The 24,366-nt window shown below is 43.4% G+C and overlaps 1 protein-coding gene across 2 annotated transcripts in view; it reads right to left on the minus strand.

Annotated features, from left to right (window-relative positions):
• The window catches only part of LOC120936255 (adhesion G protein-coupled receptor F5-like), a 285,594-nt gene that overhangs the window by 58,986 nt on the left and 202,242 nt on the right, over positions 1 to 24,366 (minus strand). For both annotated transcript variants that reach the window (XM_040348474.1, XM_040348473.1), the window contains exon 3: positions 22,306 to 22,384. In XM_040348474.1, the coding sequence (XP_040204408.1) occupies positions 22,306 to 22,384 (79 nt within the window). The remainder of the gene's footprint in view (positions 1 to 22,305; positions 22,385 to 24,366) is intronic.

Consider the following 24,366-nt stretch of genomic DNA (forward strand, 5'->3'; position numbering starts at 1 on the left):
GCACAAAAAGTTCACAACAGAACGTGGGGGGGGGGGGGTGAAACCATCTAACCGGGTGCACTCTGGGTTTTCAGTGAATGGAGTGATGCTCAGCCTGACTGACAACACCTTTAAAGTGGGTAGAATGTGGCCTGGCCATCTCATGCCCAAACGAGACGAGTCCATAGGAGTTACAGACCCTACACTTTCCCTACACTTTCCCTCCTTGTCAGGAACCTTTCCCTACCCCTAACACTGTCCCTTTCAGGCGTGTTCCTTTCCCTATGCTGCCCGCATGCAAAATGCACGCCAAACCTAAGAGCCAGGGCTTTAAATAGGCTTTGACTGACCCAAGAAGGCTGCCAAGGTCACATGGGGTGGCAGCATCCAATAGGACAGCTGACCCAGGAAACCATAGTGGAAACATATTCCTCTTGACTCTCTCTCCAACAACAGTGCTGCTGTGAGAGTGCCACCTGCAGTGAAGAAAGTAGACTTCACCTGCCTACACAGTTTTATCACAAATGGGAGGCCGGAAGGAACAGGACCTGTGATGTCAGACTGGAGGGTATGCCAGTGTTGCCAACCTACCAGATTGAAATTTACTGACACAACACCCATAATTTACTGGCACACCTAAGTTTTTACTGGCAGTTTCAAAAGTTACAAAATTACAGTTTTAAGTGCATATTTCTGTATTTATGCTACAAATAAGTACAATATGCAATTCGCCATGGGATTCAAGGTAGATATTAAGGCAAACAGCATATTTCTTTTTTTTTTCTCGAAAAGTAAGTAATAGTAAGTAAGTAGTTAGGGGACAGGACTCAGGAGGTCAATACATTAGAATGCACTCATGAAATTGACTCTCACAGCGATACTGACAGCAGTATGCAGCAGCACAAATGATGCTGACACCTCACTGACAGGACACGTCCTCTCCTGAGTCACAGTGACAGTCTCTCTCCATGCCAGGTCTCTCTCCATGCCACCAAGTTTTTACTGGCAGTTTCAAAAGTTACAAAATTACAGTTTTAAGTGCATATGTCTGTATTTATGCTACAAATAAGTACAATATGCAATTCGCCATGGGATTCAAGGTAGATATTAAGGCAAACAGCATATTTCTTTTTTTTTTCTCGAAAAGTAAGTAATAGTAAGTAAGTAGTTAGGGGACAGGACTCAGGAGGTCAATACATTAGAATGCACTCATGAAATTGACTCTCACAGCGATACTGACAGCAGTATGCAGCAGCACAAATGATGCTGACACCTCACTGACAGGACACGTCCTCTCCTGAGTCACAGTGACAGTCTCTCTCCATGCCAGGTGGTCCCTTTAGTCCCCTCCAGTCCAAACAGCACTGACAGTCCCGCTCCTGGCTTGCCTTACTCCCGTCCTGCAGACCCACACATGAGGCTCTGGCCGCTCTGCTCCCTTGCACCATGACATCACATGACATGCTCAGAAACTGCCTCCACCAGACCCCCCGCTGGCACCGCCAGATCACACTGTAGCAGGCACTTGGATGGTCTCAGCCATCTGAGCCGAGCGTCACAGCCATATTTTTTACTGGCAACCTTTGCCTCTTACTGGCAGCAGAAAAGTGCCCATTTTTTACTGACTGCCAGTAAAAATACTGGCAACACTGGGGTATGCTCCAAGTAGGGTGGAAGCTTTAAAAAAACAAAAACATTAATAAAGGGGCAGACTCGATGGACCACTTTGTCCAGTGGCGGTGTGTCTATAGACGGCGCTGGAGCACCGCCCCCTCTGGCTCTTGCACCGCCACTAAAATAACATAGATTCATGCATTGCATGAATCTATGTTATTCTTGCCGGCCGCTGGTCTATTCAGATGGCCGGACCTTGAGCGCCGGCCACCTGAATAACGGCAGCTGGTTGGCTGTGCGGAAGTGCATATCAGAGCCAGCGGCTCTGATAGGCTTTCCGAGTACAGCCCTCAGCCTTCCGGATGCTTATCCAGGGGACGTACGGGGGGTGCGTTCCTTGGATAAGACTGACAGGCATCTAAGCCAATCAGGTTCACCGGTTCTGGTTATCGGTAACCTGATTGGCTGAAGCGTCATCGAGGGCGGGAGAAGACATCGAGGGACGTGGAAGGACTAGGAGGATGGCTGACTTCCAGAAAGGTAAGTGCCCGGCGGGGCGGGGGGAAGGGGCATTTTACAGGGCACATCGGCGACAATGGGCACAGTGGTGACAATGGGCACAGTGGTGACAATGGGAACAGTGGCGGCAATTAAAGGGCACAGTGACATCAATGGGCACAGTGGCGACAATGAGCACAGCGTCGACAATTAAAGGGCACAGTGGTGACAATTGGCACAGTGGCGACAATTGATGGGCACAGTGGCTGCGTTTGATGGCATGGCATGGCACAGTGGTGCGAATTGATGGCACAGTGGCTGCGTTTGATGGCATGGAACAGTGGTGATAATTGATGGCACAGTGGCTGCGTTTGATGGTATGGCACAGTGGCTGCGTTTGATGGCATGGCACAGTGGTGCGAATTGATGGCACAGTGGCTGCGTTTGATGGCATGGCACAGTGACTGCATTTGATGGCATGGCACAGTGGTGACAATTGATGGCACAGTGGCTGCATTTGATGGGCACAGTGAGGCTGCAATTTTTTTTCTTTTTTTTTTTCGTTTGCGCCCCCCCAAAAAACTTTGAGCACTAGTCGCCACTGACTTTGTCTCTTCCTGACATCATTCTTCTGTGTTTCTCATTTTGTTAAAGAAACCACTTGATTTAATTTTTGTCTCCAATTGTTTATCTATTGTGTTCCTACATTTTTCAAGTATAATTGAACATTCGAATGCCTACATTCTAATAAGGCCTGAGAAATAAGGGTATTGTAAAACTTTTGGCCAGTAGTGTATGTCTTGGCAAATAGTAACAGTATCAGACACAGCGTCAATAAATGCTTTGTTTACCCACAACCATGAAGGACAATTGTACCGCATGCATGTGACTGAGAAGACAGGAAAGATTATAGCATTTTCAGTGGTTAAGGTGTGACTAACCGCTTTGTTTGCTAATCTAGATCTACACAAGCTGTTTTTTGTTTTTTATCTTTTCAGCTGATCCTCCTGGCTTTTTACAACTACAAAGCTGTTCTTCGGAACAGTAGACTCTTGGTGCATACGTGACCTCTAGTCTGATGTTCATATATCTGTTAAACTGCTTGGCCCAGATTGAAGAAGCACTTGCGCCCGCGCAACCATAGGTTGCGCGGCGCAAGGGCTTACTTGCTCCGGTGCAACGAGTGCTCCTGATTCAGGAACCTCGTTACACCGACTGCAGCCTAAGATATGACAGACATAAGCCTCCTTATGCCTTCATATCTCAGGCTGCATTCTTGCGTTGGCCGCTAGGGGGCGCGGCCATTGTGATCGGCGTATAGTATGCAAATTGCATACTACCACCGATTCACAAAAGTTGCGCGGGCCCTGCGCACGCAAGGTACGGAGTTTCCGTACGGCGACTTTAGCGCAAGGTTGCTCCTGCTATAGCAGGGGCAACCAATGCTAAAGTATAGCTGCGCCTCCCGCTCGCGACGTTCAAATTTCACGTCGTTTACATAAGTGAACCGTAAATGGCGCTGGACGCCATTCACGTTCACTTACAAGCAAATGACGTCCTTGCGACGTCATTTGCCGCAATGCACGTCGGGAAAGTTTCCCGACGGAGCATGCGCTGTTCGCTCGGCGCGGGAGCGCGCCTAATTTAGATGATTCCCGCCCCCGGCGGGATCATTTACATTAGGCAGCCTTGCGCCCGGCTGCTTAGCATATTGCCTGCGCAATTTACGGAGCAACTGCTCCGTGAATCGCGGGCAAAGCGCAATATTTGCGTGGGCGCAGAGAAAAAAATTTGCTCTTTGCCCACGCAAATATTGCGCGATTCTACTTGAATCTGGGCCCTTCACTTTATATATAACACTACACTGGTTTTACATCTTTTTAAAGCTAGCCATACATGGTTAGATTTTCATTCGAATGTTCTTATGAAATTCAGAAAAATTGTTCGCTAGAGCATTCGATAATGCCATCATTGAGTCAACTAATTTCATTTGAATGCCTTAAAACCCAACTCCAGGCAACCTAATAATTATCAGTGCAGTGGGGCTGCACCCAAAGTGCAAGGGTTAATATGGTTCTACACCCTCCAAACAAAAAATACAACAAATACTGTAGCCGCGCTGCGCAGAAGGAAGGGGGGCTGAACTTCCGCTCAGATTGCCGTGGTGATTTGACTGAAAGTAGGAGTGATATTTGATCACCTCTGCAGTTTTTATTTTTTTCCTATTTTGTTATACATTTTTGCAAACAGTACATTTTTCTCCTTTATTGATGTAAGCTGATGAGGCTGCACTGATGGACACTGATGGGCACCAATAAGGCGGCAAGGGTGGGCACTGATAGGTGCCACTGGTGGGCACTGATAAGTGGCACTGGTGGGCACTGATAAGTGGCACTGGAGGGCACTGAGAGGTGGCATTGATGGGTGCCATTGAAGGACATTGATAGGTGGCACTGGTGGGCACTGAGAAGTGGCACTAATAGGTGCCACTGATAGGCGGCACTGATAGGTGGCAGTGATGGGCACTGATGGGTGGCAATGATGGGCACTGATCGGCACTGGTAGGTTACACTGATAGGCAGCACTGCTAGGTGGCACTGAGGAGGCACTAATTGGCACCACTGGTGGGCATTGATAGGTAGCACTTGTGGGCATTAATAGGTGGCATGTGTGGGCATTGAAAGGTGGCACTGGTGGGCACTGTGAGCACTGGCAGGTGGCACTGACAGGTGGCACTGGCAGGCGGTAATTGTGGGCACAGATGAGGCAGATGTGCCTCCTCCCTCTTCCTGACCGATGTCCCTTGCACATAACCCAGTGATTGGCTTTTTTTCTCCTCACGCTGTCAGCATGAGGAGAAAAAAAAAACGATTACTGAGCTTTTGCTTACATCACGCGATCAGCTGTCATTGGCTGACAGCTGATCACATGGTAAGGGATCGGGATCAGCCCCTCACTCGGATCTGTGATCACCCGAGTCTCAGTGACTCAGTGATCACAGCGCGCGCCCTGCAGGGGCAATTCAGGTCCGCTCTGTAGCCGTCAATCGGCTATAGCGCGGACGTCAAGTGATTAAAAATTAGTAAGTAATAAAATATAATTAGTACATAGTAGGGGAGCAGGAAGGAATTGTGCAGTGTATAAGTAACCCCCACGTTTTTTTTATTTTAGGCCTCAGTGATTCATACACATCTGCCACATTTAGCTTCTCTAACCTACCTTTCTGATTTAAAATTGAAAAAATTTAATTCGATAGCTTCTTATTTCATGACACTTGGCTATATAATCAGTAACTTTATAGATTTTGAGGCAGCGTTTAGAGCAGGGGTGTCAAACTCAATTTCATCATGGGCCGCATCAGCATTATGATTGCCCTCAAAAGGGTCGGTTGTATCTGTAAGATTAGATGTCCAGCGCATCCCCTCCCCCTACATTAGATGTCAAGAGCCACCCCAACATCAGAAGTTGGGTTCCCCACTCTCCCTTACATCACAGTGGACCCCCCTTACCTTATGCTGCTGCTGGGAAGAAGATGCATGCATTGCTTGAAAGCAGAAAGTAAAGTTCTGGAGGAGGACCATAGGAGGGCTGGAGCTCTCCTGCAGCTGCAGGAGAGGTGCGAAGGCCACATGAAATGGCCTGGAGGGCCGGATTCGGCCCACAGGCCTTGTGTTTGACACCTGTGGTTTAGAGGAAGCAGTCATAGATATGACCATCCTGTCAGAGTTGGGCTGCGATGGACTGTATACTGGACCTCCAGTCCTCCACAGCAATACTGAGTTGTCTTCTTGATCCTACAGGATGGCACAACAATCTCTGTAGAGTTTTGGAACAGCAGCAAATCTTTAAATTCACCCTCAAATTAAACATCTGACACTTAAAGCCTCTAAGTTGAAGATTAAAATGTTTATTTCTTGTCAACCTTGTGTAGATTAATCTCTTTAGTTTAGAGGAGTGTGAACTGACGAGTTTGTTTAATGAGTGAGCTATGCCCTCGATCGTGCCAGGTGGTCGGGCTGTTGTTAGCAACACTTTAAACACTTCACCCTCAAATCTCTTGGTATCATCAGTTTCTAAACTATTTCACAATGAAATGACATCCCCTGGCTGTCAAAAAGTCAAAGCAAACAGAAAGGCTACATAGGGGTTAGCAATCTGCAAAACATCAGCCGTAAAGTAACTAGCTGTCCCAGCATTTCTGGCCGGCCAATGACTCCTATACCTCAAAGCTGTCCCAGTTTTGGCAAAATACCTTTATTTTTTAAATTTACAATGGACCACCTGTTTGACATGGTCTCCGACTGAAGCAGCCTTAGGGCCAGATTCAGAGAAGAGATACGACGGCGTATCTCCTGATACGCCGTCGTATCTCTGAGATACGATTGTCGTATCTATGCAACTGATTCATAGAATCAATTACGCATAGATAGCCCTAAGATCCGACAGGTGTAACTTGTGTTACACCGTCGGATCTTAGGCTGCAATTCTAGGCTGGCCACTAGGTGGCGAGGCCATTGCGTAGAATATGCAAATGACTAGTTACGCCGATTCACGAACGTCCGCGATGCCCGTCGATCTAAATTTACGTTGTTTCCGTAGCGATACGTGTCGTAAAGTTAAGGCTGCCTCCTAGGTGGTCTAAGCAATGTTAAGTATGGCCATCGTTCCCGCGTCAAAATTTTAAATTTCACGTCGTTTGCGTAAGTCGTCCGTGAATGGCGCTGGACGCCATTTACGTTAACGTCAAACCAATGACGTCCTTGCGACGTCATTTAGCGCAATGCACGTCGGGTAATTTGACGGACGGAGCATGCGCAGTACGCTCGGCGCGGGAACGCGCCTAATTTAAATGGTGCCCGCCCCATTTGAATTAGGCGGGCTTGCGCCGAGCGGATTTACGTTACACTGCCGCAAGTTTACAGGTAAGTGCTTTGTGAATCAGGCACTTACGCTGGAAACCTGCGGCGGTGTAACATAAATGGGATACGTTACGCTGCCGCTGCGCACCGTAATTCTTTCTGAATCTGGCCCTTAGTTTCCAAATTTTCCTGAGCCCGGTGGTGCCGACAAGGCCACCCATGGATTGAATTTCAGCTAATTTAGCAGGAATCATCTGAAATTTAAGCCACAAATAGCTAGCTTAATAAGTAAGTATACATATACTGTATAAATAGCATACATAAGTAGACGCTGAGCAGCAATATGGTCTTCATACTAGATGAGAGATGGGGGGTCATGTACTTTGACATATTAGCTCAAAATGAATCCATCTTATATCTCAATATAATTACATTTAAAGCACTTCTCTTAATTTTCACTAGAGTAGGTTTAAACTGATAGGAAGGATTTATTAAAACTGGTGCACACAGAATCAGGTGCAGCTATGCATAGTAACCAATCAGCTTCTAAATTCAGCGTGTTCAATTAAGTTTTGACAATAAAACCTGGAAGCTGATTAATTACTATAAATAATGGTGTGATGGTGCGCTAAAATCACCTTTCTATTATAAAACAGAATGTAAAAAAAAATAACTCACATTCGATCATATAACCAGCGTGTTTGTATGTAACGATCTGATACAATATAGCGAGATCCTCACTTCGCATCTACTGTGTTAGGACACAATGGGTATCGTCACTTGGCTCCTCCCCGACGTGTTGCATCACTTGTCACATGACTTTTTCAAGGGTGAAACCCATTTTTACCAGTTTGTGGACGGTTCATTAATTTGATCCTTTTTTTTCACGGAATTTGCACATTCATTAGTAGCATTGTATTTTTGTGTTATTACCTGTTTTTTATCGCGTTTATTACATTATCTGTGTTTTATAATAGAAGGTTGATTTTAGCGCACCGTCACACCATTATTTATATCTTTCACAGTGTCAGAACTTGGTTGCGGCTTATTTCATTTATTTATCTTTTATTTATATTTATTCCTTGGTTGAATTTGGGATTTATATCAGCACTTGAGTCAACTTATTAACTGATTAGTTACTATGCCTGCACCAGATTCTATGTGCTCAAGCTTTAGTAATTCTCACCTATTGTGTCCAAGCTGCAGCCCTTTGGCTCTTTGTGCCACCCTAAGGCCTCGTTCACACAAGAAGCTTGCTGTTTTTTTTCTTTTTTGCAGAGGAAACCGGTTGTGTGTACACTTTTCGACGAGGAAACCGTCGAGGATCTCGTCGGGCCAAAAATAAAGCATGTCTTCTTTTTCCTCGACGGGAATGGGAAAATTTGGCTCGCCGAGATCCTCGGCGGCTTCACAAGGAACTAGACGAGCAAAACGATGTGTTTCGCCCGTCGAGTTCCTCGGACGTGTGTACGAGGCTTCAGGGTCTTTGAAGGCATTGATCTCTGTTTCCCGATTGCATAGTAGTGATTTCTAGCAGCCTCATGTTAATATGCCTCCAGCCTCCAACAACTTCTATAGCATGTTATGACAGTCTCCTGCTGCATATCTGCAGTCTCTGATCATCTTTTGTTTCATGTCCACAATCTCTGGCCATCTCTTGTATCATGTCCCCAGTCTCTGAACATTTCTTGTTTTATGTCTACAATCTCTGGCCATGTCTTGTATCATGTCCCCAGTCTCTGAACATTTCTTGTTTTATGTCTACAATCTCTGGCCATGTCTTGTGTCATGTCCCCAGTCTCTAGCCATCTCTGGTATCATGTCCCCAGTCTCTGGCCATCTCTGGTACCATGTCTGCAGTCTCTGACCATCTCTTGCATTATGTCCCTAGTCTCTGTCCATCTCATCAGGGCTCAAGTCCTGCGGGAACGCGTGTGAACGGAGTTCCTGCACTTTTTTTACAGCAGGAACGCAGTTCCCTTTGCAGGACTAGAGCAGCTGAGAGCAGTCGAGCTGCCCATGCCAATCCTTCACTAAGTGGCGATGCCCAGCTCGAGTCACTGTCAGGGTCAGGCGAACCTTAGTAATCCTTTATGTTACTGGCCGCTTCCTGTATATGGATTCATTGGGTAGTGTGCGGGTATTCCGTCACTTTCTCGATGCCGCAATGTCTCCTGGGAGCTTTTGTCATTGTTCCCAGGAGACATTGCAGAGGTTATCGCGGGATTTAGAAAGAACATGCGGTTTAGTAATTATGCATATGAGCGTATCATTTATTTATTTTTTGGTGGGGGAGTGGATCTTGGGTGGGAGTTCCCACACTTTTTTCCCCAGGACTTGACCCCTGCATCTCATGTATTATGTCCGTAGTTTCTAACCATCTCTTTCATTATGTTTGCAATCTCTGATCACCTCCTTTATTATGTCCACAGTCTCTGACAATAATGCCCTTAGTCTTTGATTGAAAAACCAATACAAACAAAGTAATTTGGCATCCTTCCAAAGGTCTACATACAGTTAGTACAGATCTACAAGAATTCAGCACACTCCCTCTGAAGGTCACTAGAGATTAGTGATGAAAGCATGACACACACATGAGTTGCCATCCCATTGTCTGACAGTGCCACTAACGTAACAGTCTGACACCAAAGAATGCCACAAGTTTCTTTAAATAAAACTTCACACAAATGCGGGTTTCCGCTTGAAATGATGGAAGTAGATGCTTCTGTGACCTGATTACGTTAGCACATTGCATAGTTTAGGATGATTACAGCTGATAATACTTGTTTTTGTTTCTATGATTATGTATGCAGAGAACCGACTGGGCTTGGTCTTTTCTACAGTGAAAGAAGGGCAAAATGTTCCATGATGGAAACCTGCAGAACATTTGCTGGAGATTTTTAATTAAAGTATTTTATAAGGACAAAACTTAGTTTTGGATAGAGTAGAGAATGGCCAATGCAGTAACCCAAAGCAACCAATTGGTAGCCATCCCATCATTACCCACATAAACTAGCCATATTTTTCCACATGGAAACCCAAACATGCTGGGGATATCACATCACACAGATACTATCCTAGTGAGATGCCAACGCATAACCCCCATGCTGCAAGACAAGAGGGATAATCGCATTTGTTTGTTCCAGCTGACATAATGGAAATGCTCAGATTTTCTGCTTAATTATATAAGATCATGTAGGCTGGAGAACCATTGTTCTTTTAAGCAATAAATGTTTCTGACTCCAGCAACTCTCGCTAGAACATTTTTTAATAGAATGGCAAACAGTTTGGGCCTCTGTTATGTTTAAAGTTGAACTCTAGCAGATATAAAAGAGACACATCAATGCAGATCTTCATTCCATAATACATCTTTAAATGTATTTAGTTAACGTGTATGTTAACCCCAAAAGACTAAATAGAGTTACTGGTCCCTTAAAGTAGATTACACAGCACAGTGCTTGTGCTTTGTAATCTGCCTCCTTCTAAACTGTAAAAAAAAAAAAACTCCCTGAACCCGCCACTTCCTGTATCTCCCTCTCTGTGCTGACCACAAAAATCAGGGCTGCTGAACCCTGACCGCTGTGGTCAGTGTACGTCCCTCCATCATCTGCAGCTCTCCTCTCTCTCCCTCCCTCCTTACCTATCATTTCTGTGCCTGTGTCTCTGTCTCCGCCCCCCACCGCTATTATTATAAATCAAAAATTCTAAATGCTCAGTGCCAGCCCCTCTATTATAGCCTGGCATACCACGCTGTACATGCCTTTTATAAAAACGAGGCATGTTATTACCAATTTAGAGCGCTCTTCAGGCCGGTCATGTGACTCTCAGCCGGATTCCAGGGCTACTGCAGGAGGGGCTGACCGGCCATGTGATTTTCCCGGCTAATGTCAGAGGGAGATCTCAGCCCCTCCTGCAGTATCCATGTATCCGAAATGTAAAGCAGACGCGGGTCACGTGACCGACCTGAAGATCACCCTAAAAGGGTATTTACAAGCCTTGTTTTTTTAAAAAGACATGTACAGTGTGCTATGCTTAGCTCTAATAGAGGGGCTGGCAAAGACTTATATGGGTTCACAAACACTTTAAATGCAAGCAATGTAAGCTTGCCCTATATCAGTCTCTTGCAGTCCATGTATAGCAGGCCTCCGGCCCCGTACACACCACCGGGTTTCTCGGCAAAAAAACAGCAAGAAAACTGCTTCTTGCCGAGATTCCCATTCGTGTGTACAAGGCGTTCAGGTTTCTCGTCTGGAAATCAGGCAAGAATCTTGACGAGAAAAAAAGAGAACCTGCTCTCTTTTTTCTCGTCGAGATTCTCATTTGCCTGTTTCCAGACGAGAAACCAGAGAGTGTGTATACTTACCTGTCGCCGTGGAAACCCATGCATGCTCGAAATGACTTTGACGCATGCGCGGTAGCTTCCACGGCATAGGTAGGGCGAAGCAAGATGGCGGTGACGGCATCGAATGTGACGAGCGCATGCTCGTCGTACGCGTTAACATCACTGTGTTCTTTCCTTTCAAGAGAACAGCGGTTCTTTTGAAAAATGAAAGTCAGTACACTCGGGCGGCAAGAGTTTCTTGCCAAGAATCTCTTCAGGGAAAACAACGGGTTTTTCCTGACGAGATTCTCGGTCGTGTGTACGAGGCCTCACACTGGAAAAGTGAGAAACAGCATAAGGAGGCAAATCAATTCATGTGCTGACAAGAAGCATGCTTTTAGAAGATGTAAGCAGAGTGACAGAGAGATGAGCTCATCACTGTGCTGCTTCTCCTTTCCCCATCCAGTCACAGGCTGGGCTTGGCTGGGGTGGGTCCTGGATGATCTGGGTTTAGAGAAAGTGGGTAGAATGATTTTGGCCATCAAAACAAGGACATTTAGTGGCAGAAAAAGTATTGCAGTGGTAATCTCTGGACTGACGCTGAGTACTGCAGTAAAAGCTGGTTTTATTATTTTATATTTTAATTAGACATGTGCATGATTTAGATTTGTTAATCTAGTTATTTTGTTTAGTTAAATTGGGTTGATTCGTTCAATTCGTATTTGAAATTCGTATTCGGAATTTAGAATTTTTCAGATTTCCTTAGAACTTGATTCGAAACGTTCAAATCAATAAATTTCGAATCGGTTGAAAATAAAGTTTAATATTTTTTTTTGATTCGAATGTGGCAAAGTAAACAAACAAAAGAAAGATCTTCATCATATGATTTCAATGACTCTTTAAAAAACAGCATTATTTTGAAATGATACTCTAATAACACACACAGTCATATGTTTACAGTTCAAATTAAGATGTAATTTGATGTAAAATTTGATTCGAGTTTTAATTGGAATTATAGAAATTCAGAAAAATTTAGTTTTGTTATTCGAAGAATTCGATAAACTTTATTTATACTGTAATTCAGAGATTGGGATAGACTCGGATATATCTGAATCTCCGAATAACGAAAAATTTGTCCGATTATAAATTCGGAACGAAATGAACTGCACATGTCTAATCTTATTGGACTTTTGGGGCAGATCCACAGAGCGAGTACGCCGGCGTATCTACTGATACGCCGGCGTACTTTCAAATTACCCGCGTCGTATCTCTGTTTTGAATCCTCAAAACAAGATACGACGGCTTACGTCTTCGTACGCCTTCGGATCTAAGATGCAATTCTTCGGCGTCCGCTGGGTGGCGTTCACGTCGTTTTCCGCGTTGAGTATGCAAATTAGCTATTTCTGACGATCCACAAACGTACGATCGGCCGTCACATTTTTTTACTGCGTCTCTAGTCGGCTTTTTCCGGCGTATAGTTAAAGCTGGTATTTCATTGCGTATAGTTAAACCTGCTATGTTAAGTATGGCCGTCGTTCCCGCGTTTATTTTCAAATTTTTTTTTTCGTTTGCGTAAGTCGTCCGTGAATCGGGATGGACGTAATTCACGTCTATGTTAAAAAAATTACGTCCTTGCGACGTCATTTAGCGCAATGCACGGCGGGAAATTTAGAAACGGAGCATGCGCAGTTCGTTCGGCGTGGGGTCGTGCTTCATTTAAATGAAACACGCCCCCTACTCGCCACATTTGAATTCCGCTTGAGATACACTACGCCGCCGTAACTTACGGCGCAAATTCTTTATGGATTCGATTTAAAGCCAAGTAAGGTACGGCGGCGTAGCGTATCTCGGATACAATGCGCCGGGGCAGATCTTTGTGGATCTGCCCCTTTATTTTTATCTGGAGTTTATCTGGCTGGAGTTCGGCTTTATAACCCTTTCACACTGAAGCTGGCCATAGACAGATCGAAATTCAGCCGGTTCAGCAGGATCTAGCCAAATTTAAATGGGCAGGCTGGTTGTACTGAAGTCGACCCATCGATTGACCTTAGCACAACCAGCCTGTCAAATTGTTTTCATGTGATCACAGTGGGCGGCTATGGCCGCAAGCAAGGAATTTGATGTAAAATTTGATTTGAGTTTAATTGGAATTTTTAGAAATTCAGACGAATTTCATTTTATTATTCAGAGAATTAGATAAACTTTATTTATACTGTAATTCAGAGATTCGGATAGACTCGGATATATCCGAATCTCCGAATAACGAAAAATTTGTCCGTGATCCTGTGACATTTTACTGACTGAGCAGATTTTTTACTGACACCCTGAAATATTCCAGAACCATTTTAAAAGTAAGACAACCAATATTTATACAGTATAAACACAATATGGAAACACTCACAATACCCATAACAAGTCACTTATCTGGTTTAAACTTAGAAAGTCAGCATTACAAATGATCAGCGCCTGACATTTACAGACAGTTGTAAAAAAATCACAGATTTTTACAAACTGTCCGTAAATTTACTGACGGTTTGCAACCCTGATAGGAATACTTCCCACCGAGCGATTGTGTTCTCCCTGCCTCGGACAACACAGTGACTATTGCAAACAGCCGCTTGCAATAATAGCATTTAAAATCCAGAAGGCTGGTTGTACCCAAGTTGATCGATCAATCAACTTGGGTACATTCAGCCTGTCCATACATGGTTTGAACCTCGGGCAGAGATTCGAATTGTCTATGGCCGGTGTTCTGTCGGTATGGGTCCCCCGTCGGATGGACTGCGCAGGCACAGCGCTGCACAGACAGAGCCGCCAAAAATCTCAGAGGATGCACAGCTGTTCTATACCTGTAGACGGCGCATGCGCAATCAACACGCCGCTCGCTCCCGATGATCGGGGCTTGTTATTCAATGCATACAACAAGGGACGGAATACAACAAGGGATGGCTGATTTTCTCAAAGCGGCAGATGTATTCTTCAGCAGTGCTGTTTTGGGAAATGGTTTTCTCAATAAACTACACGTCTTTGCGGGGCAGATTAATTGAAGGACCCTCTTATTTGCACACTTTTGTAATTACACTATTACACCCCCCGCAAAGACGTGTAGTTTATTAAGAAAACCATTCCCCAAAAGAGCACTGCTGAAGAATACATTTGCCCCTTTGAGAAAAGCATCCACCCCTTGTTGTATTCCGTTCCTTGTCGTATACAATGAATAAGCCACCCCGAGCATCGGGAGCAAGCGGCGTGTTGATTGAGCATGCGCTGTCTACAGGTACAGAACAGCTGTTCATCCTCTGAGATTTTTGGCGGCTTCGTTTGCGCATGTGAAGTCCAGCCCGGGCATTATCCAACGGGGGACCCATACTGAAAGGACACCGGCCTAAGTAAAAAATTATTTGGCCGGAGTTTGGATTTAGATAATTTTTCAACAATGGAACAATGGAGCTTTATCATTTCAATGATAGCGATCAGTGCCTCTGGTTAGAAAACCGCCCTAGCAAGATTATCAAGTAAATCTCTGCCAAACCCAACAGACGTATATGAACAGATTGTTGACAGAGAAGAGCAAGTTATTCCACACATGGAAAGAGATAGTGGCAAGCAACACAGGTAACTGCCATCATTGTGATAAAAAAATAATAATAATAATTATATATATACACATATATATATATTTTTTTCTTTGTATACACATAGTATATATATATATATATATATATATATATATATATATATATATATATATATATATATATATATACATACATACATACACACATATATATATATATATATAGCCCCTTCTGTTCAGTAAAATATTGTTTTCAACTCTATCAAATCAATTTAGTGTATCTAAACTTAAGACAAAATTGTAATAATATACTGCAGCTTACCAGACCTTAGATGTGATGACTGCATTAGCTTTCTTTTTTCCTTTTCACCTGGTGACCCAACCACTAACTTCACTTCAAACAGACTGCATCAATACTCCATAAGCAGTACAAGATAACAAAGGACTACGGAACACCTCCCCCTCTCACCATGGGAGGGGGGGTGACTCTGTAGTCCACAGATATAGCTGGCAAGAATAAAAACTGTTAACAACCTGCACAGGCATACAGCATAGGAAGATATCATCTTATAAGATTTATGGCAGGATCAAAAAGCATATTTTGCACATGAACAGATATTACAAAACAAAAGGCAGCAAATAAAAGGTTCATGGGTAGGGATTACAAACACTTTAATGGGGGTCTATTTACTAAATGAGTAAAGAATTTTCACTTAGCTTAGTAAATAAGGTGAAGCTACATTCATGTAATTTATCCAATCACATGTATGTACGTAAATGTTTTTTTATTTTTATTTCCCTTGCACGTGATTGCTACTGTCTTTCTCCATCCTAAATAGTTTTCATACTTCACTGGCTGCATGCTTGTGTCACATTGCTCAATCTTTTCATTTGTTATTTTCGTATTACCAAACATCGGAGTTCACATTTGGTGAATCATCATACCTAACTTTATGTCAGATGATCTATCTATGTGTTCACTCATCCATTATTTAATTCACAATTAATCTAGCCGAACGCCCCACTGTGTATCATATATGTACTGAGTTTCTGTTGTCGAAAAAGCATTGCCATATACAACATAAAGGATACAGAGGGAGAGAGAGGGAGGGTAGGGTGAGAGCAAGAAGGAGATGGGGGCAAGAAGGGGGGAGAAGAAGAGAGGGTGGGAAAGAGAGGGGGGAGAGGAAGAGACGGGGGATAAGAGAGGGGGGGAGAAAGAGAGGGGATAAGAGAGGAGGGAGAGGAAGAGAGGGGATAATATAGGGGGAGAGGAAGAGAGGAGGGATAATAGAGGGGGAGGAGAGGAAGAGAGAGGGGATAAGAGAGGGGGGAGAAGGAGAGAGGGTTATAAAAGAGGGGGAGAGGAAGAGAAGGGGTACGAGAGGGGGGAGAGTAAGAGTGGGGGGATAAGGAAGGTAGAGAGGGGCAGAGGAAGAGAGGGGGAGAGAATGGGGGGTGATAAGAGAGGGGAAGAGGGAATTGGGGGAGTAGAGAGAGATGGAAAAGAGGAGGGGGGAGGGTAAGGTGGGAAAGTGAGAGCAAGACAGTGATAGTGGAGGGGTAAAGAGAAATTTGGGGGCTAGAGAGTGAGGGGGTATGAAATGGGAAGAGGAAGATAAAAGGGGGAAGAGAAGAAGAGAGGAGGGAAAAGGGGGGGGTGAAGAGGGAGAGAGAGGGGGAGAAGGGGGAGAGAGAGGAAGAGAGATAGAGGGGGAAGTGGGTTGAGGAGAGAGAAGGGGGGTTAGGCAACAAGAGAAGGAGGGGGTAGAAATAGAGAGGTGGGGAGAGTAGAGGATAGAAAGGGGGGAAGAGGGAGAGATAGACAGAGAAGGGGGGTGGAAGATCGAGAGGGAGGGGAAAGAGAGAGAGAGTGGGGGGAAAAAAGCAAAAAGACAATTGAGAGAGAGGTAGGGCAGAGGGAGAGAGACAGGGATCAAAGTGGGGGGAGAGAGAGGAGAGGGAATAAATGAGCGAATGAGGGGGGCAGAAAAAAGGAGAGGAGAGGTAATAAGAGGGAGAGGGAAAGAGAGGTATGGGGGGGAGGGAGGGGGAGAGAGCAAGGGGAGAAAGAGAGGGTATGGGGAGGGAGGAAAGAGTTGGAGAGAGAGAAAAAGGGGAAGATGGGGGAGACAAAGAGAGAGAAAGGTTGGAGAGAGAGATGAGGGGGAAAGAGAGGGAGAGAGAGAAAGGGGGAAAGATGGGGGGACAGTGAAAGGAGGGGGGAATAGAGGGAGAAAGAAAGAGAGGGGAGGGGATAAAATGAAAGGGGGAGAGAGAGAGAAGGGGGAGAGAGAGAAAAGGGGAAAGATGGGGGGGAGAGAAAAGAGGGGGGAGAGAGGGAGAAAGAAAGAGAGAGGAGGTGAAATGAGAGGGGGAGAGAGAGAGGAGGGAGGGAAGAGAAAGAAGCTATGAGAGAGGGGGGAGAGGAATAATTTTATTCAAATGTATTTGTTAAACACTATTACTACCTCATATACTGTAAATCACACAAGCTCCAGCCCCCATAGCCGATACATGGTCTGTCATTAATGTAAATACACCCTTATATACTTATATATATGAGATTATATACCTGTTGTTGATATACAGAATTACGCAGTGGGGGAGATTTACTGTATGGTAGCCAATCAGCTTCTAACTTTAGCTTGTTCAATTAAGCCTTGACAATAAATCCTGGAAGCTGATTGGTTGCTATGTAGAGCTGCACCAGATTTTGCACACTCCGGTCTTAATAAATCCCCCCAGACTACATAGAACAATTAATATCAGTCCCTTCCCAGGAGCGGACAATCACAAGTCCCTACTACTGCTCTCACACAAGTGTACACACTCCCTTCATCTGGATCTGGCGCCGCTGAACCCAGCAGTATGTTTTTTTTGTATTGTGAGAGCAAACAGAAGCACCTACAGCAAACTCATAAAACAATATATGTAGATATGTCTGTTACCTGCAGCAACCAATCACAATCCATCTATTGGTGGCCTGACTTCAGCAGACATAAGTCTAAGTGACGGCCCTTTGCACTCGAGCTTTGCTGTCTGTGCCGCTTTGCCCTATAATAATCTCATGTTACTAATTTGAAATATTTAGACTGTACACTGTGTCAATTTCCTCAGCTAATATTTGTTTTGTGGCTAAACCACTAATTACATTTTTAGCTTGTAATGTTTAATTGTGAGTAGATTCATGCAGCCACAGAAAAGGACGACTATATTAGCTTTAAATGTCTTCATCATTTTTCTCGAAGTATCTTAAATATCATACTGGGACATGTTTGCATGTTAAATGAAAAAGAGGGTATATCCTGCTTGCTGGGTGACTCTTCATTCACTGTCGCATTTTGTATTGTAGGCCTGCAATTCTTAGGAATAACTCACTTAAATCTGTCCAAACCAGAGTCTAGTAGACATCCCGGGTATGATAAAGTTTGAAACACAAAATCATAAATTATAATATAATAAATAACTATAAATAATTATAACAAAAAATAATACAATAATAAAAATGAATCAATAATGTAATCAAATTACTTTCAGTGTCTGAAGACGATTTTCCCCATAAATCGCTATCGCTCAATTCTGCAAGTGATTCTAATTTATTATGGCTGTTTTCTAGCTAAACCACTTTTGACATAAAGGGACACTTTCTGGTTGCTATGGACAATCTCCAGTTTCCAGGCAGAAAAAACAGTCTTTATTATATAAAAGTGCCCGCAGGACACTGGACAGACCACTAGGGACAAAGGGGGTTGTGTAATTATTTTATACATTACTGTAATCTATAAGATTACAGTATACTGTATGTATTGTGTGTTTTGACTTTTTTTAATTTGGCGCCGAACTCCGCCCCCGTGCGTCACAGCTTCGCAGGGAACGGAGCTCGGCGGCACACAGGCACTGTGTGAATTGAGCGAGGAGACAGCTCGCTCACACAGCAGGGAGACAAGGTAAGTAACTATGCCTGGATACTGCAATGCGATCCCGAGTCTGGCTCAGGGAAACCACTAATGTTACTGAAATTCCACCCCGAGCCAGACTCGGTAATACCGATAGGCAGATAAAGAAAAAACAACTTCAATGTAATATTATATTAATATGTCAATTAATATAAGGTTTAAATATAAATATCCTTTGCTTCAACTGAAGTATATGGGATTAAAACACCCATTACCCTTGTTACCCAAGGATGATAAACAAAATCAGTCCAAAAAGACAGACACAAAGAATTTAATGTATAAATTAAGCCAACAAAAACTTTTTTTGGATGGAATAGGCAATGCTTGAGAAACCTGTTTGCCGATGGGGAAATTTCCCTTCACTTCTTGTTTAGAAACAAAGCAGGAGAGCTCACCAATCAATGGTAAACCCTTCTCTAAAACTGGCCATACATGGTTAGAATTTTGGCCAATTTCTAAAATTGTTTGCCTAGCATACCTTCTAGGCTTTGATCATTCAGATTCAGAGCTATATGGTTTGTTATTACCCCATAGACTGTAAAGGTGCTGAGGCATCCTCACCTGGTTACCTTTTGTCTTTGTTTGAAGCTACTACCTACACCAGGGGTGTCAAACTGGCGGCTCTCCAGCTGTTGCAAAACTACAACTCCCATGAGGCATTGCAAGGCTAACAGTTACAAGCATGACTCCCACAGGCAGAGGCATGATGGGACTTGTAGTTTCGGAACATCTGGAGGGCCGCCAGTTTGACACCCCTGACCTACACCATTTAGGAGACCTACTTGTCTGTGGTATGTATGTTATCCTCCTCAAATTACTCTTCGCCACTGGCTTTGGTGTCTGTTCACTGTTTTGTGAGTTTGTTTTTATTCAATAAAATATTTTAAAAAAAATTATGGCCAATTTCTGTATCTCAAGCCCTGTACACACGGCCAGAGTCTTGTCAGGAAAAAAACTTTGTTTTTCCTAACGAGATTCTTGGGAAGAATCTCTTGCCGACCGAGTGCACAGACACTCCATTCAAAAGATACAACGTTCTTTTGAATGGAACGAATGCCGTGACGTCATTGACTACGATGAGCATGCGCTCGTCACATTCTATGCCGTTGCCGCCATCTTGCTTCACCCTACCCATGCCTAGGAAGCTATCGTGCATGCGTCAAAGTCATTTCACGCATGTGCGGGTTTCCACGGCAACAGGTAAGTATACACACTCTTGGGTTTCTCTGAAGGAGAACACTGCCGAGACTTGTTGTAATATTAATATATATGTGTAGATATTTAATTTATTGTGTTATATGTATGGTATGATATATATGTGTTACATACAGGCATTCAAGATTACACATCAAAGGGTGTTTGCTGACCAAAGGGGTTAGTGGCCAAACAAGATTTACTACACATATCAAAGGGAAGAATCTTGGATGTGTTAATCTTGTGCAAGACTACCTAGGTGTGTGAGGTATGGCCTGCCTCAAAGGGTACATTGTTTACATACGTAAGGAAGTATTTATTGATGGTAATTAGACTTGAGGGGGTATTCATTCATGGGGAACATTTGGTTGACCTGGCAGAACATCCCCCCCCCCTCCAGTGTGAGACCAGGATTTGAGACATTCAAGCTGGCATTCAGTCAGTTTTGTGACTCGGTATATTCTCTGAATATGAGTGCACAGATCTAGGAAAAGATAGGACTCTAAATCTACTTTTCGTTGTCATCTGTGGAATTTGGACTTTGTTCTGTGTTGGAAGGCAAATAAAATGCACTCTCTGGAGAACTTGGGTATTGCTGCGGAACATAACTTATAGTCATCATACTAATACCTAAATATCAATTATCTACTGGACACTATATACTACATCACTACAAGACTCACGACGAGAAAATAGAGAGCAGGTTCTCTTGCTGGTTCTTGCCGAGAAAACTGAGCGTGTGTACGAGGCTTCAGACGCAGTTTGAGCCATGGTTGTCCCTGACTAAACCACCAGGCTCAACAAGCTTAGATTGAGAACTCAAGGGAGTTTGTTAGAAAAAAGTTGGTCGTACAGTGACTGCAGCAAATCGGATGCAGTCACTGTTCATGTATTTCGACAGCCTTTCAAAATAGCTAGCAGTCGGAGATTTGTCCATCCACTGAGATTTGTCTGTCCTGTTTAGTGTGGATGGGGGAATCAAAAGTTCTTATTTTTTTCAGCCAGCCAGCCAACCATCTTCAGACAGTTGTTCCCCACTGAAAGATTTCTCCTTTACTCCTGTTCTAGTGACAACTCCAAAATATTGGATTTCCTATTACCTTTTGTACTAGGGACAAAGGTCTCTCAATACAAATAGTGAAGGTGAATTTCCCCAATAAGAACAAAAATAGCGGTTCTAATCATAGCCTAAAACTATAAAGAAACATTTTGGCTTTACATACAAATAACGTTTTTGTTTCCTATACTCCATCATCCTCAATCAGCAGAAGGTAGTACAGCTTGATATGCTGTTATCTGATAATTCACGTGCTGTACTACTTACCTTCTAGTTATTCAAGATGATGGAGTATGTGGAATAAAGAGGTGTGTTTGAATTGGAATGTGTCCAACCCCCGAGGGGCTGGATAGAGGCATATGACATGATATGGTAAATAAAATGCACAGCCCACTGATTTGTTGACCGAATGATAAACAAATACATCAAGAGAAATGTCAGCAGTTCTCCCTAACTTCCATTGTGTATAAAATACCATGACAAGAGCTATTACACTAAACTGCACTCCACGAGGACTCTGATTACAGGATAATTCTGCACTGCTAATACATAATCCTACAATACATGAGCACCTTATGGTTTCTCCCTATTATTTTAATCTGTCTAGACCAGCCTTTCTCAACATGTGTAACATGAAGGAACCTCTTCAAAATAACTTTCCAAGCTCAGGGAACGCCTATTGATAATTGTAAAGCCAAATTATATACAGTATTGTAATTAAAAAGCCTATTGATAATTGCTATATCTACAACTCACAGTACATTTGTGTGAGGATCACTGGGAAGGATGCTCCTTAGGTTTGTTGGCATTGGGAAAAATTCCTACCTTATAGCTAGATATAACGGTCATTGGTGTCAGTGGTTACTTATCTGAGCGGCACAAATGGCCCATTGCTCAATGAACCCCTGGAACCTCTAGAGGAACCCTGGTTAAGAAAGGCTGATTTAGATGACACCACATTATACAAACATGAGAAATTATCAATAGAAGGGACTGCACTCTTGTGTATTCTTTATGCCTGTTTATAAATACTGTGCATAGACAATGGGTCTATTTTGTCTTGCTTAACCCTGGCTTTAATAATGAGTTATTGGTCTGCACATTTCCAGAATCAGCCCCCACATACAGTATCTCTTAAGACAGGTTCCCTTTAATGTGATTCTATAAAGGGTGATCATCATTAGATTGACTAACTGGTTCAGTAATACAATGCTATTTATAATTATTATAACAATGATTTGTATTACCATTAGACACATCTCTTTTCTGCCGTGACAAACTTCTGTGCTGCATTGTGTCAGCCTCCAGTCCATGGTCCTGATGCCCCTAAAGGAAAACATATTATATATTATATAAAGGCAGGATGTGTGTTTGGTTTCACTGGTACCTCTATATCCATTAATTAGTGGGGAAAAGACACAGGGGTGATCTAGTGGCTGGTAGGTGGTACCTCAGCACTCATCTGACATCTGGCACACAGGAAGTGCTGGATACCAGTGGTACCCATAGACTCACTGCTTACTGGCAAGGTAGGTAATAAGCATTCTTTTATAAGGCGCATGGGTATACTCTAGTGATGGGGTCACTTTTACTTTATCAATCCCATAACCTGTACTCTCAGAGTAACCCTATACCTCAAAATCATACTTCTCAAAATTGTAAAACTCTCAAATTCATAATTTCAAGACCAAAACTATTATCAAAGTGAAAATTATTCTAATTCCAACAATAACACCAATGATACTAGGTCAGTGATGACGAACCTTGGCACCCCAGATGTTTTGGAACTACATTTCCCATGATGCTAAACTACACTACAGAGTGCATGAGCACTTGTGGTCATGCAAAGTTACTTGGCCACCATTCAGTCCAGGAGAACGGAATGTCTACTACTGCTGGCAAAGCAGAGGAAGGGCCCGTTACATCACCAAACTGGCTTGAAGACTGCAGAAAAAAGTTATACATAGGGGTTAAAAAAATCTAAAATTTAAAGCTGAATTCCAGGTATGGCATTTTTTACATAGTTACATTGGTCTAGCTTGTGGAAACCCTCTAGAACACAGGTGTCAAACACAAGGCCCGCAAGCCGAATCCGGCCATCCAGGCCATTTCATGTGGCCCTCGCACCTCTCCTGCAGCTGCAGGAAAGCTCCAGCCCTCCTCTGGTCCTCTTTCAGATCCTTACTTTCTGCTTTCAAGCAATGCATGCAGCTTCTTCCCAGCAGCAGCATAAGGAAAGGGGGGTGCACTGTGATGTAAGGGAGAGTGGGAGACTCAACTTCTGATGTGAGGTGGCTTTTGACATCTAATATATGTGATGGGGATGCGCTGGACATCAAATCTTACAGATACAACCGGCCCTTTTGAGGGCAATCATAATGCTGATGCGGCCCATGATGAAATTGAGTTTGACACCCCTACTCTAGAAGCTGGAAATCCCTATAGTAGACAGATCTTTCAGTGATCTCCACTAGCTGCCGGGTGGCATCACCGCCCCACCTCTCCACCTTGCCCAATTAAAGAAAGCTTTGCATTCTTTGAGATGATGCACAGCATTCTCTGAATGGTGCCCATGATGAGTGGCTTGTGTTCACAATGCAGCAGGACAGGCGCTCGGCACGGGACCCAGAAGCTAGTGGTGTTTACTGCACTAGAGGTGCATACTACAGTGATTTTTATCTTCTAGAGGGATCCCATGGGTATGCTATATGCATTTACATTGGTCAAAGCTGGACCAATGTAACTATGCAAAAAAATGCCATACCTGCCATTCTTCTTTAGGTGCCAACATACAATGTGCAGAAAACAAATAGTACAAAACCGTCTAAGCCAAACTCAACTAATCAGACAGTAAAGAATGTCAGAATGTGATTCACCTTGTCATTGCCTACCCAAGAAAATAATAAAACTAGCACGTAATTAACAATCATTTCTTCTTAGCTATAGGTATCTTTAAAGAGTAACACATATGTGTTTTTTCAGAACCGATTTTATTTTTCCATGAAATTCTCACTCTCCAGATACCGGTTAGTCCATTGCCAAGATCTTTAGACCAAAAGTCTGGTCAGTATAAGTCAAAAATAACTTATTTCGTTAGTCACAGCTTAATCAGTAAACTATTTTTGAGGGATTTCATCGGTGTGTGCAATTATTACTTTTATCTTATATTACTTTTATCATCCAGTAAGCAACTTGTATTTCAGTTTTTTTTTTTGGTTTCAGAGTCCTCTCTCTGTTCTTTCAGATTCTCTGTTGTACAATCATTTCTGATAATTGCTGTTCGCTGCCCTCTAAACACCATCATTTAC

Source organism: Rana temporaria, chromosome 4 (genome assembly GCF_905171775.1).
Source record: "Rana temporaria chromosome 4, aRanTem1.1, whole genome shotgun sequence".
Taxonomy (NCBI): Eukaryota; Metazoa; Chordata; class Amphibia; order Anura; family Ranidae; genus Rana; species Rana temporaria.